Source organism: Mauremys mutica, chromosome 6, assembly GCF_020497125.1.
Source record: "Mauremys mutica isolate MM-2020 ecotype Southern chromosome 6, ASM2049712v1, whole genome shotgun sequence".
Taxonomy (NCBI): Eukaryota; Metazoa; Chordata; order Testudines; family Geoemydidae; genus Mauremys; species Mauremys mutica.
In genome coordinates this window covers 92887826-92902960 of record NC_059077.1, presented here as the reverse complement: position 1 = coordinate 92902960, position 15135 = coordinate 92887826, and the positions used below count along the sequence as shown (strand labels likewise).

The 15135-nt window shown below is 44.2% G+C and overlaps 1 protein-coding gene across 1 annotated transcript; it reads left to right on the top strand.

Moving 5' to 3' along the window:
• The first annotated feature begins 814 nt into the window (after window positions 1-814).
• Window positions 815-14819, top strand: ZFAND5 (zinc finger AN1-type containing 5). The gene is made up of 6 exons (XM_045021547.1): window positions 815-1220; window positions 5177-5334; window positions 5737-5845; window positions 6462-6562; window positions 12734-12859; window positions 13165-14819. Exons 2-6 carry the CDS (start codon window positions 5184-5186, stop codon window positions 13311-13313), a joined length of 636 nt encoding a protein of 211 aa, XP_044877482.1. The 5' UTR covers window positions 815-1220; window positions 5177-5183; the 3' UTR covers window positions 13314-14819.
• Window positions 14820-15135: the final 316 nt, after the last annotated feature.

The window sequence follows — 15135 nt, the reverse complement described above, 5'->3', positions numbered from 1 at the left end:
AGCTCAAGGGGACCCTGATTTAGTATTGCCACCAAAACACTATTAATCTAGGTGGACTTTTTAACAAGTTTATCAGTATGCATTGCATTGGGTTTTTTCCTGTGGTTTGTGGAAATAATGCAATAGGTATTTTTAGGGGGTAGGTGTGAGGGGTAAGGAGCTGGCCCCCCAAAATATTCCTGCTCAAGCCTCCCCCGTGGGCTAGCTCTGACTCTGGTGAGAGCTGTTCAAAAGAAGGCCACAACAATCTTTTGCAGTTGAAAATGTGAGGCCATCTAAGTTGAGGAGTCTCGCTGCCATGGCACTCGGATCCATGCTACACAGAGAAGGGGACTGGACAATGCAAGCATGCCTGGCCAAATCCAGTTTAGCTCTAGCTGCCTCCCTCCAGTCATCCCATCCCCGCCCTCAGCCCACGCACTGAGCACCCTCCACCCTTCCCCCCAAGGCTGCATCTGCCTCATGCAATGTGCACACCCCTCCCCGTTGCCTCCGTCCCATGCACTGTGCAAACCCTGCCCCCTGCCCTTTGCATACTCCGCACCCCTCGCTGCCCTGCCCTTTGCACTGTACATACCCCGCCCCGTCGTTTCCCCACGCACCGTGGAAACCCCTCCCCGCACCGCTGATCCCGCCTCTCCCCCACAGGGAAGTGACAACTCTGCCCGCCGCCCCCATCCTCCTCTCCCTGCGGCTTCGGTGACATCACGAGAAGCCCCGCCCCTTCCTGCCTCTCCTCCTCTTCCTCCCCCGCCCGCCGCCGCCCGCGCGCCAGAGTGATTCCAGAGAGCGCGCGCGGCGGCCGCAGCAGCAGCGTCGTCGCTGGCTCTGAGCGGCCGCTTCGCGTTCAGCCTCCTCCCTCCCCGGAACAGCGCGCGGCGGGGGCACCGACCGACCGACACCAGCGCCGGTTTCTGCGCGCGCGGCGGCGCTTCCATCCGGCCCCGGAGCCTCGCGGCGCAGCACGAACAGCGCGAGCCGGCGCGCGTGGAGCAGCAGGATCCGCCCCCCCCCCCCGCCCCGCGCGGCGCGTCTCTCTCCGCGCTGCTGCAGAAACAAAGGAGAGGAGCGGCGGCGGCGCGAGCTCCTCACCGGGCCGGGACTCGCCCCGCTCGCGCCGGGACAGCCAACCCCCCTCCCCCCCGTCCCCGCCGCCTTTGTGTGGCCGCAGCAGAACCGACCACTCGCCCGGGGCCCTCGCCAGCAGCCCCTTCGAGCAGGTCAGTGGCGCCCCGCGGCCTTTGTGTCTCCGCCGGCCGCCCTTCGTGTACGGGCCAGGCGCCCCCGCCTGTTCCGGGCCCGCGGCTCCGGGCAGCCCCCGAGCGAAGGGCCCGGCCCGGGGGGGGGGAGGAGGCAGCGAGTGGGGCTCTTAGCAGCCGGGTCCCCGCCGCCGGCCCTGGGGGCGTCCCCGGGGTTCGCGGGCCGCGGCTGCTGGGGAGAACAAAGAGCCGGAAGGGGCTGGGAGGCCGGCGGCGGCGGCGGCTGGGCGGCGTGACTCAGGGATTTTGAGGGGGGCCCGGCAGGCCCGGGGCTGCCGGTGGCCGGGCGAGGAGCAAGGCACGTTGCCGCTCTCGCGGCTCGGGCTCGAGCAGCGCTGCCCCCGGCGGGTGTCTCCTGCCGCGGCGGCGCCCTTCCCTTTCGTTTATTTTTCTGGCTCGACTTAATTTTGCCTTTGTCCATTTCGATCTCTACCCTCCGTGTGTCTAGGGAGCGCCTCAGCTCCCCTTTCTAAAGCGCAAAATGCCCTGGGTCAACCGGTTTCTGGGGTCTGTCATCTGGAGGCGGATGTCAGGATAAATAAAGATTCAGGTCAGCCGGCCCATTCTGCCCCGTCATTGACGCAACTCCCATGGATTTAGTATTGATTTAGGTATAGCTGTGATTTTTCTGTTCTTCTTTTCCCCTCACTAAGTCAGTTTTAAAATGTGATTTTAGCTGGTGTGGATATCGCAGTTTGCTTGTGCTTTCGTCTATAAAAGCACCTTTGCATGGAGAACTAAAGTTCATTGTTGCTGCTTTATGGTATTTTGTTCTGCCCACTCCAGATTGATTGTTAATTATATTATTAAAGTGCCCTTGAGTTTAGCTATAATTCACAATAAAAATACCTCCTATATAGTCTTCAGCTGCTTACATATAGTATTTTCCTGCCCTTGTTTAACTTGTGTAACTAGCAGCTATCCAGATTACTGTAATAGAATCACTAGCTGAGCTAATGCAAGTTGCAAAACATAGTTCCTTCTGTAAAAGGAAACAACGGGGAGAACAAGAACCGTAACCTTTTAATCAGTATCTTCCTTCCACCTAAAAAGGAACAAACTGTGATGTGCAGGCAAATGCTTCTGTTGAAACCACCCACCCAAAAATGCTGAGTACTGTATATGTGTTAGCAGAGGCAGTGCAACAGCAGTCATCTTTTGGGCCTCAGATCATACTCAGCTGTTTTGTCTTTATGCTGTATGTTAAAAATGGTAATGGCTGTTTGAGATGACTAGCCCATGATGCTGCATTTTCTAAGTAGAATTTAAGAATGTCTCCCTCTCTCTTCAGGGAGGAAGCTGTAATCATCCTGTTAATTGGATTTTATATTTCTCTATTACAGTGGGTGTATGCTTTGCTGCTTCAGTTCTGTGGGTTGTGTAGGAGTTGGCAACCTTTTGAGATATAAATAGAAGCTGATTTCAGAGGCCCCTGTTGACGAGGTTGTGTGTCTGAGCCTCTTGTTCAGCCTGTCACATTGCAGCCTTGTGACAGGCGGAAGCTAATGCATTCACCCATGTGACCTTAGCTTCTGAGAAATACTAAGGAAAGCAGGCACACATGTGATACTATTATAAGCTGGTTTTCTAAGGGAAAGACAGAACTGAATGTGTGACATTAAGTGGATGACTGCTAAATTATGAAGACCCATCCTAGTTGGCAGCTGCTGATGTGTGACAAGCAAAACACTTCTGTTGTAAAGAGCTTGAAACAGTTAGGTTTATGAAAGCCATAGTCATTTGAGCTTCCTCATTACATTAATCCAAAGGTACAAAGAGCATAATCTAGTTTCTGGTTGATAAATACTTATTAATGATGATGAAGGTATATTTGTCTTCGTGCTGGTGTGTGCTTTTTAAAAGAAACGGTTAGTCAGGTGATACTTGGACCTGGTACAAGAAAAATGAAATGGCACAGTTTCTTTAACAATCACTGGAAAATAACAACTTGTCTTTTTTAATTAGGGACATATATTTCTAGTAGGGAAAGAATGTGCTGACAGGAGCCATGAAAGTGCTTGTATTTACATTATATCCAAAACAACAATTAAAACCTAAAAATAGATTTAAATAGCATGTGGTAATACATGTTTACAACATTCATTTTTAAGAGGAGCAAGTTGGAGTAATGGAGACTCATTCATGGATGCTGACATGTTTAAAATTATTAAAATGGACACCACTCACTTAAAATTAGCACTTCTATCCGCTGAATATCTAAATTGTAAAGCCTAAAATTATTATAGATTAGAAGAAAATATTTTCTGTATTTTTAGTTCATCTGGCAGCTCTTTGTATAGTCTGTTTGTGCTGTATAGCTGATTAGTTCCATCTGCATGGGTTCTTAAAATAAATAAATAAAGTGATTGTAGAACCACAATTTGGTAGGAGAAGCCTAGGGCAAGTGTCAAAAAGGCAGGTCTTGTATTCAAGGTATTGAACTAGAGATCTATCGAGATGTTACAAACTGAGTGACCTTGTGCTGCAAGTCACCTAATTTCTTTGCTTTGATTCCAGATCTGTAAAAGGCACATGTAATTGTTCTGTTTTGCCCCTTGGTATGCCTTGTCTAGTTTGTAAATTTTCTGGACCAGGGATTGTTTCTGTGTATTTACAGTACTTGCTACAGTGGGCCCTAAATCTCCCTTGGAGCCACACAGTGATATGATACTATAGTTGCTGAAACTACGCTGGGGTATTTCTAAAGAAAGGCTTATCACCCTTAGGAGATGCAGACCTTTAATTTACAGAATGTATGCTTTGGTCCATAGCAAGCACCTATGTATTAACATATGTCTATTGGGTTGCTGTGAACCTTAAACTTGTCTTTTCAAATATCTGTAATTCACTTTGGATGTTACTAGAGAGGGAGACACTAATATTGAGAGGCTGTTATGTCAAAATATTTAGCTCTCTTCAAGCTTTAAAAAGTTCAATGTACCCCCAAAGGTGTATTGTTTTAAAACGCAATTTTTCTAGTGGCCCAGTCTAATATTTTAATTTGCCCTGGATTTGTCACTTGATTATACTGTGCTCCTGTTATAGTGCTCTTGGAAGCCAAGTATTCATTGCTATATGAAGTTTTCTACTAAAACTTGCATTGCAGTGATAAATCACTAGTGAAGGTGAGGTATTTATTTTGTTAATTTTTGCTTTTCATGTTATGCAGAGATGAGTGAGGGCTTTTATTATCCAATGCCAGACATGGGTACCTTGCTATAAATTCTTGAGCCAGAGTGTTTTGCTGAGCTTATGGAAATGAGTAGGCTGTGTAAATGGGTGTCTTTTAGCAGCCAAAGGCATTTCTGGCAAGATTTCTGTTCAAGTTTGTTGCAAATGCAACTTTTAAAGCACTGAAAAATAAATTCATGGTGTTTCAGAAGTGCCTGCTGACCCTGTATACGGAAGATTCTGCACACATGTTGCTGTCAGTTAACATACAGTGTCAGCTTTCATACACACCAAGACTACTTACTCTGTTTTGGAAATTACTCCTATAGTTAGAAGTCCATATTGAAATTGACCCACATGTCATATAAGCAGTAAAGGCAGTTTATTTGCTGTTTAGTCTGTTGATAAATAGATTATATTAATTTCCAGAATTGATTAGTGTACACAGATTTGGTGTGGCTTATTCAGTGTATCTGACTTCTTCAGGAATAGAAAGTAGCCAAAGTGAGTGACAGGTGACACATAGGAAATATTGAAATATTTTTCCACTAGGATTTTATAAAGGTATAAAAATATCAATGCTTTCCATTACTGCAACTTCCATAACACAAATGTAGCCTTTGTTAAGAATGCTGACATCATTTATTTGTAGAAAAAGTAAAGATACTAATGACTGTCTCATACAAACTGTGATCGATTTTGGTGACATGCCAACTTTTAATGCAGTTTTCTGGTTTTATTTACAGCACAGAGATGGCTCAGGAGACAAACCAGACCCCAGGGCCCATGCTGTGTAGTACCGGATGTGGATTTTATGGGAATCCTAGGACAAATGGAATGTGCTCAGTCTGCTACAAAGAACATCTTCAGCGACAGCAGAATAGTGGCAGAATCAGTCCAATGGGTAAACTTTTTTTATTGGGAGAAATCATGTCTGAGAAGATGGCAGGAATTGTAGGACAAATGTTGGAGACAGGAACATCTGCAATGGCTATACTGAAAACAAGCAATGATTTGGGGTGGGCGTTAGCAACGAATAAAACTATTATTTTCATTTGTACGTTCTGGACAACACGCTGTACTTGCTGCCCCACCCTAAGTCTCTGCTGAGCACTTGATCCATATATTTAGATGATCACTTTAGTTGTATTTCATTGGCATGCAGTTTTAAAGACACAAAGCAATCTAATCAAATATCAAGTAAATGGATGAGAACAGCTAAACTAATATTATACATAAGCGTGCTTGAGTAGTTGATAATTTATATTCTACACATTTACTGAACATTCAAATTTCTGTTGCATAGGAACAGCCAGTGGTTCAAGCAGTCCTACCTCAGACTCTGCATCAGTTCAGAGAGTAGATGCTAGCTTAAACTGTGAAGGTGCTGCGGGCAGCACATCTGACAAATTAAGGTAAGTTGTAGATAAATCCGTAAAACAATTAGAGGGTTTATACTTAAAATAATCATGGCCTAGGCGTACCGATATCACCTTATTGTAGTTAGTTTTTTGGAGGAATAAATAGCTGACAGACTGTGCCTGGTGGAGAACTATAATTGACCAATGCTTTGTGAACTTGGCTGAAGATGTAGTGGTAGCATTTGAGAATTCTGATATAAGTGGTATACAATGTTTGGCATTGGACTGTGGGATATTACAAGAACGCTTTCTTGACTCTTAGCTGAACAGCAGTTTGCTACATAGTTCCTTCAGTCTTCTAGATCAGTATTTCTCAACCTTTTTGATACCAGGGACCGGCTTGCTGCCTTCCTAAACTGTGTCAGGAAGATCTCAGGGACTGGTGCTGGTTCATGGACCAGCTGTTGAGAAACACTGTTGTAGAGTGAGTGAAGTAATTATTAAAAGAAGCCTCTTTCATTACTTTCTTTAAATATGGTAGAAGCCACCTCTGTAATAGCAAAACAAATAGTTTAAACTTCTGAGAATATTTAAGTAGAGTTTGGACAACATATGCCTTTAGTGTAAACTCAAAACTAACATGAATTGCTTTTCTCATTGAATGTAACAGAAATGTGCCTGTTGCTGCCTTGCCCGTAACACAGCAAATGACAGAAATGAGCATTTCAAGAGAGGAAAAAGTAACACCGAAAACAGAGACAACAGAGCCAGGTGTGCCATCAAATTAACTTTGAATACAACTAACAGCTTTTAACAGAAGTTGACAGTTTATATTACCGTCTCTTCCCTCACCATCATAACACTGTCATAGGAAAAATATTAAAAACTGAAGGTGGTGGTTCTGAATATTTGAGTATACATTTGTAGTGCAGAGAAAAATAGCTGGGGCTAAATTTGACAGTTGGACGTGCACACAATTCCCATTGAAGAATTTGACAAAAGAGCAAGTTTGGTTCTTAAACTTGCAGTTTAAATTATGAAACCCTTAGAATTGTACACTATTCTAAAAGAATAGTGAAGGGAAAAGAACAGAGGGCTAAAATTACAGGGCTAAAATGATAGAAACCTCTGAAAATCTAGGAGTAGCTTTCTCAAATTTCTGTTGGCTTGTGGACATAAATATGGCTTCTTGTATTCAGCAGTATTAGAGAAGGAAATGCAGCTTTCATGAAGGATAAATAATTACGTGAGCTTACTGGCTAAACATTTTTTTGAGAGTATATTTCCTTTATAACTCTGTTCCAGGGCTGTGCTCGTAGTTTAATGCATGTGACAGACAAGTCTGTTGAAGGACAGACTGATCAAGCACCTGTGGGTATAATTGATCCATTGTTCTTGAATTGGAGTGAACTTAACAGTTGGGCCATATTATGTTCATAATCCAAGCGGATACTTTAGAAGCTGTGCTTTTACATTGGGAAGGTTGCGGATACCTTACAGTAATATTTAAATTAAAGAAAAGTTAGAGCAGGGGTCGGCAACCTTTCAGAAGTGGTGTGCCGAGTCTTCATTTATTCACTTTAATTTAAGGTTTCGTGCACCAGTAATACATTTTAATGTTTTTTTAGAAGGTCTCTCTCTATAAGTCTATATATTATATAACTAAACTAGTGTTTTATTGTAAAATAAACAAGGTTTTCAAAATGTTTAAGAAGCTTTGTTTAAAATTAAATTAAAATGTTGATCTTACGCTGTCAGCCTGCTGCTGGTCTGGGGTTCTGGTCACCTAGGCCGCCAGCGGGCTGAGTGGGGCCTGCGGCCGGGACCCCGGCTGGCAAGGGTCTGGCAGCCAGAACTCCAGACCGGCAGCGGGCTGTGAGGGGCCGGTGGCCGGGACCCCAGACCGGCAGCGGGCTGTGAGGGGCCGGTGGCCGGGACCCCAGACCGGCAGCGGGCTGTGAGGGGCCGGTGGCCGGGACCCCAGACCGGCAGCGGGCTGTGAGGGGCCGGTGGCCGGGACCCCAGACCGGCAGCGGGCTGTGAGGGGCCGGTGGCCGGGACCCCAGACCGGCAGCGGGCTGTGAGGGGCCGGTGGCCGGGACCCCAGACCGGCAGCGGGCTGTGAGGGGCCGGTGGCCGGGACCCCAGACCGGCAGCGGGCTGTGAGGGGCCGGTGGCCGGGACCCCAGACCGGCAGCGGGCTGTGAGGGGCCGGTGGCCGGGACCCCAGACCGGCAGCGGGCTGTGAGGGGCCGGTGGCCGGGACCCCAGACCGGCAGCGGGCTGTGAGGGGCCGGTGGCCGGGACCCCAGACCGGCAGCGGGCTGTGCGGGGCCGGTGGCCGGGACCCCAGCGGCTCAGCCCACTGACGCTCAGGGGTTCCATCTGCTGGCTCCTGCCAACCGGGATCCCGGCTGCCGGACCCGCTCAGCTCACTGCCAGTCTGGGGTCCTGACCCTGCCCGCGTACAGTGGGTACCTGCCTTTTCCCTGGTTCTGGCCCATTCTCTTCCTCTCTCTGCACTGAGCTGAGGGTGGGGTGGGAGTGCACTGAGCACAGGGCCAGGAGCTAGAATGAGGGAGTGGGCTCAGGGTTGGGGCAGGAGGTTTGGGTGTGGGGCACTTACCTGGGCAGCTCCCTCCCATTTGGTGTGAGGGGTGCAGGTGGAATGTGTGTGTGTGTGCAGGAGCTCCTGTTTGGTGCTCAGGGTGGGGGTGGGGATGTGGGAGGTGCAAGAGTCAGGGTGTGGGGGTGCTGGGTATGTGGGGGGGTGCAAGAGTCAGGGCTGGGGGCATGTGGGGGGGGGTGCCAAAGTCAGGGCTGGGTTTGCAGGGGGGAGAGGGGGTGGAATCAAGCAGAAGGCTGAATGTGTATCAGGGGGGCTCAGGGCAGGGTCCTGGGGGGTGGGTGCAGGGCTCAGGGCAGAGGGCTGGGGGTGTGTGAGGGGGGGTTGGGTCAGGGGGCTGGAGGGGGATATGCCCCTATTCTACCCATCCCTTCCCCAAGGTCCTGCCCCGGCTGCTCTGCAGACCCCGGGACTCCCATGCCCCATCCAACCTCCCCTGCTCCTGACTGCCCCCTCCAGAGTCACCCTGCCTGGGATCCCACACCCTGTCCAACCCACCCTGCTCCCTGTCACCTGACTGCCCTGTGGGAGCAGGCAGCCCTGCCCCTCAGAGCGCTGCACGCGCGGTAGCTCCGATCCAGGGGAGCGGGGAGCATGTCTGCCTCCCTGTGGAGCCAAACACTGCCCCGCTGGAGCACGCAGCCCCAGCCCCCAGAGCGCTGCGCGCCCGGCGGCAGGGCTCTGGGGAGGGGAGAAGGCGGGGGAGGGGCTGGCAGTTTGCTGCACTTGGCTGGGCACTCCAGTCCGGGAGCGCGGACCCCAAGGCTTGCCGCGCTGGGAGAGCAGGGCCATTTGCCCACCCCTGCATTAGGGTGTGATACTAAAACAAAATTATCGTTTTTCAAAACTGGAAAACCTGAAGGTTAAGAGTCGAAGGAAGATTTCAGTAACTAGCCCTTTATTTCTGTGTGGGGTTTAAGCTGCTTTAATGTCTTGCATTAAACTGTTTTGTATTCATATTTAGGCTCTGGCTATTTGGGATGTAAAAGACGTGCATCAGTAATATGATTCTGTGACATGGATTGATAAATACAAGTGTATTTATTGCTCTGATGCTTTTTGGGGTGTGTACAGAGTTTAAGGAGACTTTTATAAGCTATGCAAGTTTCAAATTATCTCCTGTAACTCAGTCGTGTGCCTTTTTAACAATGCATTTTGAGGTCATACCTGAGAGCGCCAATGAGGAAGGAAACAGTACATGTAAAATAAGGTAGCAGTGACCATGTGGCAAGTGAGTCTAATTGAAAATTCTTGTTAACAGTTAAAACCAAATTGCAGAAGTCATCTTTGAAACTGATAACTTGTAAGCTTCTGATCTCCTGGGGATGAACAGATGACTAATTGACACCAAAAACTATGCTATGCAAAACAGTACTTAAATCTTTCTATGCTAACAGAAGCTGCTTGGAGAAAGTTACTTATGACAATTTTTAACTTAATTACCAGGCTAATAGTAAATGCCTCTATGGAACTCAAAAGTCAGGGTTTTATTGCAATTTAGATGGAAAGGAACAGAAATTGCATACTCGAAGTCCATGTAAATACCTAGAAAAACCTTAAGTTGATAACCCCCCTATACATGCTTTGAAATCTTTACACTGGCATTCTTCCAGCTTTTTTGGATCTTTAGGAAAACTGATGTCTGCTCCAGTGTGTTTTCTGCAGTCCATATTCCTTAAACTCTGCATATGGCCACTCAACGGGTATCTTCAGTTTTGCCAGACCATAGAATCTAGCCTCTAATTTTGTTTTTATCAAGTCTTTGTATTGTGCCTACTGTAGTATCTGAGCACTTCTCAAAATTAAAGAACTTATTTATAGACTGTTCACATCTTTTCTTTTCTTCCTCCATCTGGCAGCACCTAGGATTTCTTTGACTCATTCTTTCAGAACAGGAGGGAAAAAAGTCATGGGGTAAATAGTCTGTTATGGGAAAATTGTATCAAAGAGGAAGGACTTGTTCATCTTAAGTCATGACAAGATTTAGGTTCATTGTCATCTGCCACTCTTAAAGAGAACATCATTGGGCAGGCTTGCTGAAAAGGCTTTGGCTGCTCTTCTCACTAATCTTGTCCTGTTTGAGTTTGGTAGTCTACAAGTATCACAGATGTTTGGAGGGATCATGATCACAAAGAAGAAAGATGTCCTCTGAACAGACTTGGTCAAAGCCCATTTAGCATCTTGAGGATAAATACTAGGACTTGATCCATTCACTTAGTGGGTAGTCATTAGAGACCTGAGCACTAGTGTTGTGTCCTTCAACTTTTATTGCATGTGGATTTGTGGGTGTGTGCCTACAACAGTTTGGTGGTCACAAATGCATGGAATACTATGGCTTGGGTCAAACTTATGCTTGACAGGATGCAATCTTCTGGCGAGCTATTGAAAGAAGGGTGCTTTTCTTGCTCCTGTTGCTATTTGGAGGTCTAGTATTGGATCCAAAACCACATACCGTTTTGTGACAATAGGAAAGATGCCCTCTGTTGGAAAAAACTTGTTGAGCTTCTCATTATTTCCCTCTACCCACTATCACTTCAGTTTTCCCAAGATTGAACTTCAGCTAGCTGCTCCTCCAGAAATAAATATACCCAGGTACTGTGACAAGTAGTGTGGCTATTACTAGCATTTGGGATGAAGATATTTTGAGTGTCTGTGTATTGTAGGCACTTCAGATTATGGCACCTGGCAATCTCTTCCAGAACCTTGTAGATGTCAGAGTTGGGGAGAGACTGTGTAACACTCCATAAACAGTCTATCAAGAAAGGGTAAGCAAATAAGGCTTACCTGTGTTTACATGTCCCAATCTTTCAAGTAACTGAAACTTTTATCTGTTATTTCCATCTATTTAATTTTGTCATTCATCTAGATTGTAAACTGTTTAGGGCGGGAACTGAACATGCTAGATATGCTTAGCATGTTACTTTCAGATGTCTATAAGTGGTTTTTTTAAACAAAGTCAAAACATACCTTGTTCAGAATTACTGGGTGTGAAGGGGAACCTTAAAGACATGTTTAATCATTAAAAGGAGTGGTTTGCATTAAAATCACAGAGAAAGAGTTTTGACCCTTGTAAAACTACATTGCGTTTTTGGACTTACAGTCCAAGAAAAGCTTCTTAAATTAAACTAGACTCAACCGGGACCCCAAATGTTCATGGGAGAAGCAACTGAAAACTAGCTTTAGAATGAGTCAGTTTAGCTATGCTACCTTTACTGCTCCACTGAATTTACTGTAATACAAGAATGTCTAGATTCAGCATAAGTGTGGGCTGTTGCTCTTTTCTAAATTACTGTAGGAGTGCTTGTATGAGAAAGTGGAGAGCATTCTCATAGGCAAAGGTAACTCTTCTCTGAGAATAGAGCTCATATTAGGGAACTATGTGAACCAATGGTGTAGTGATTCAAAAATTCAGCTGCTGTTGCAGTCTTAGGCCTGGCCTACACTAGAAAATTAGGTTGGCATAACTGTCACTCAGAGATGTGAAAAATCCATACCCCTGTGCAGTGTAATTAAGACAACTTAAGTCCCTGTGTAAATCATGCTAGGTTGACAGAATTCTTTCGTCAGTTTAGCTACCACCTCTTGGAGATGGATTACCTACACGACAGGAAAATCCCTGTCATTGGTGTAGGTAGTGTCTACATTGAAGTATTAGTCTCACCTGGCTATTGTTAAATTGGAAATTGTTACAAACAGTGCATTAATCTGGATTGTGTTAATTGTGCAGTAAATATTGTATAGCTTAATGCTTTTAGGGTTTTTCAATTTACTTGATTTCTGAAATCTTATATACAATTTAGATTGTTTAAAGAGTAGGTGGTCACAATGCTTTACCTATTAAACACTGGGGGGAATCTCTCAAAAAAAATACTAAAAACACAACTATACAATTGGTTTACCATGTGACCTTAAATTTAAACTTTCCTGTATACTTTGATATTCAAAGTAAGTCTTATGGCTTACATAGCACTTACTGTGCACTTATGACACTTTCCATTCATAGTTCTTTAGGTAGGTAGGTCAAATAAAGCTTACCCTTCTCTCCATTTTTGCATGTAAATGGTGAAGTGGCCATATTCCTGACTTACTAGTACTTGGTGTAATAGACATAGCTGCAGTTTTATAGCTAAAGACGTCTGTATTAATATAAAATAACCTTACAGGTGGTATTGTATATGTTATTAATTTTGCATAGTTTCTGGGAAAGGAATGCAGAGTCTTGGGCCTACAAATGCTTGTTACTGAATTATTCAAAATTAATCTGGAGCTCTCATTTCAGTTTGCTTTATTTTTATTTTTTGCTTCTTTTCCCATAGTTGTTACTCAACCGAGTCCATCGGTATCTCAACCCAGTACTTCTCAGAATGAAGAGAGTGCTCCTGAATTGCCCAAACCAAAGAAGAACAGATGCTTCATGTGCAGAAAGAAGGTTGGCCTTACAGGTATATGAAAAGGCTTTGTCAATTCTTAACAGTTTTTGTTGACTAACATTTGCATTTACTAGTTCTCTGGATTGAATTTTGTATTTGGTATTTTGTAAGACTCATTTTGGGTAGGAACCATTCCAAAATTCATTGGGATGATACCCAGTGAAACAGCTGTGTTTTTTGAAATGCATGGAATCTGTTCTTCCTATATTTGCTCTTAACAGAACAGTTGTAAATATTTGGTTCTTTGTAGTGACTAAGCCTTAAAATCATAGTTTAGGTAGAGCTGAAAGTGACACTGCTTCCTTTTGTTTGTACAGGATTTGACTGCCGATGTGGAAACTTGTTTTGTGGACTTCATCGTTACTCTGACAAGCACAACTGCCCATATGACTACAAAGCAGAAGCTGCAGCTAAAATCAGGAAAGAAAATCCAGTTGTTGTGGCTGAAAAAATCCAGAGAATATAAACTAACCTACTTGTGAAAAGACTGACTTTGTTTTTATTTTAATATATCCTAGGAAAACATTAAAGAGCAGATGCATGGCATTTTCTTTTGATGTTCTCCAGAGTTTTACTTTAGTCTTGTCTGTCTTATTGATATTTCAGGATGTTTGGGTGTTTGTTACAGGCAGAATTAGATAGTTACAGCCCTTTTAAAATGTATATGCCCTCCCCAGAATAAAATTGGATTAATTAAGACCTGCACAGGAAGTTAGAAATGCACAGAGGACAAATTGTCTAGTTTACATGTGCCAAACAAATGTGTAAAATCTGCATGTCTGCAGCAGATCTGCCTTTTGGGTATGTAATTGAGGTATATCATCTTTGGCTAGTGTTACATGCCTGTTTAGGGGGAAAAGATACACCAGTAAAAAGTTGGCAGTCTACTTCTACCATAGTTAAATTTTCTCCTATCTTTAATTTCCACAATTCATTGTTTTGAAGCAGAATGTGAGCTTACATAGAGGATCCACCTTACGTAGAGGAGTGTTGGTGCCATATTTAAGATATAGTTAAAGTTGTTTAATGCAGCAGGAAAAGTGAGAAATTCTGAGACTTAAAGGGTGTGAATGATCCTGGAAATGACTACATTATATAGTTCAGAACAATCAGAGCAGGTTCCCAAAGGAAATGCCCTCTTAGAAACTTGATGAACTGGCCTGCAACGGAAGGTTTGTCTGCTTTACTCTTGCATAGCTAAAAACGTTGTGTAGCACAATGCTGTAAGATTTTTATTTACAAAAGAAAAAAAGCTATTTGTTTTTAGATTTACCACAGCAGCTCTATCAAGTAACAATGTTAGCATCTAAGTTGCAAAGATATTTGAGCAGTTTAATTTTTCATGTATCTTCATGTTGGGTTCAAGAGAATGAGCTTTTTTTTATTTAATAGTTTTTTAAATATAAGATGGCACCATTCTGCATGGAAAACCATACCCAACATGGCTGCTGTAGACTTAAGTGGTACCTGGCACCACTCTGAGGGCTGCTTTATCATTTTTAATTGTATTTGGGTGTAGGACTGTAGTGTTCTTGGGTGTATTGCATGGGCTGCATTATCTACAGCATTGTACAATAACTCTAGAAAAGGCAGTATACTTCACTGATGCTTGTCTGGTAATATCACTTCTGTGTTATAATGGAAGTTTTTTTGTGATGTATGAAACTTGTTTTTTATATAAACCAGTACAGTTTAGACTAGTGTTGTGGTAATGCCTGTTCTCATCTGTAAATAGTTAACTATGTACACAAGGCGCTACTTCTGATTTTTATTGCAGTGTTGAGTCTTAGTTTTTACTTCACTATTAAAAGCATCAGGTTTTTTGCTTTAACCTTGTCCTTCAGTTCTGAGTTATTAGATATGCAAATGTGTACAGATAGTTCATATTTATGTATTGCACATAATCATGCTACCCAGCATCTATGCTATGTTGTATTATGTAAATAATAAAATCATGTACAGAGGGAAATAATTCCTTTTGTTATAGTTCATTGGGTTTTGAGTTACTGGGTAATCTGAGGCTGTCTTGTGGATGGGGAAAGGGCTGCAACTTGTTTCTAGATTCTGCTATGTGGGAATTTTTGTTCTATGTGCCTTAAGCCTGCATATTTCTAACCTGTTTGGCTTTCATTTACCAATTTAAGATGTCATCTTTGGGTGAGAAAAGCATAGCAGATGGAATACAAACTAATTTTCTTGGTGGCCAGATAATTTCAGCAAATAACAGTAACATCATCTCTACAGGGAAGATGGAGAGCATTAGCTGTGAACTTAAAGGCTTTTTTTCT

What these genes read in the sequence shown, in the direction of transcription:
- ZFAND5 (XM_045021547.1), top strand. Translation starts at nt 5,184, where the DNA reads ATGGCTCAGGAGACAAACCAGACCCCAGGGCCCATGCTGTGTAGTACC. An exon ending in AGCACATCTGACAAATTAAG is followed by an intron (nt 5,846 to 6,461) that starts GTAAGTTGTAGA and finishes TGAATGTAACAG; the next exon opens with AAATGTGCCTGTTGCTGCCT. An exon ending in AAAGAAGGTTGGCCTTACAG is followed by an intron (nt 12,860 to 13,164) that starts GTATATGAAAAG and finishes TTGTTTGTACAG; the next exon opens with GATTTGACTGCCGATGTGGA.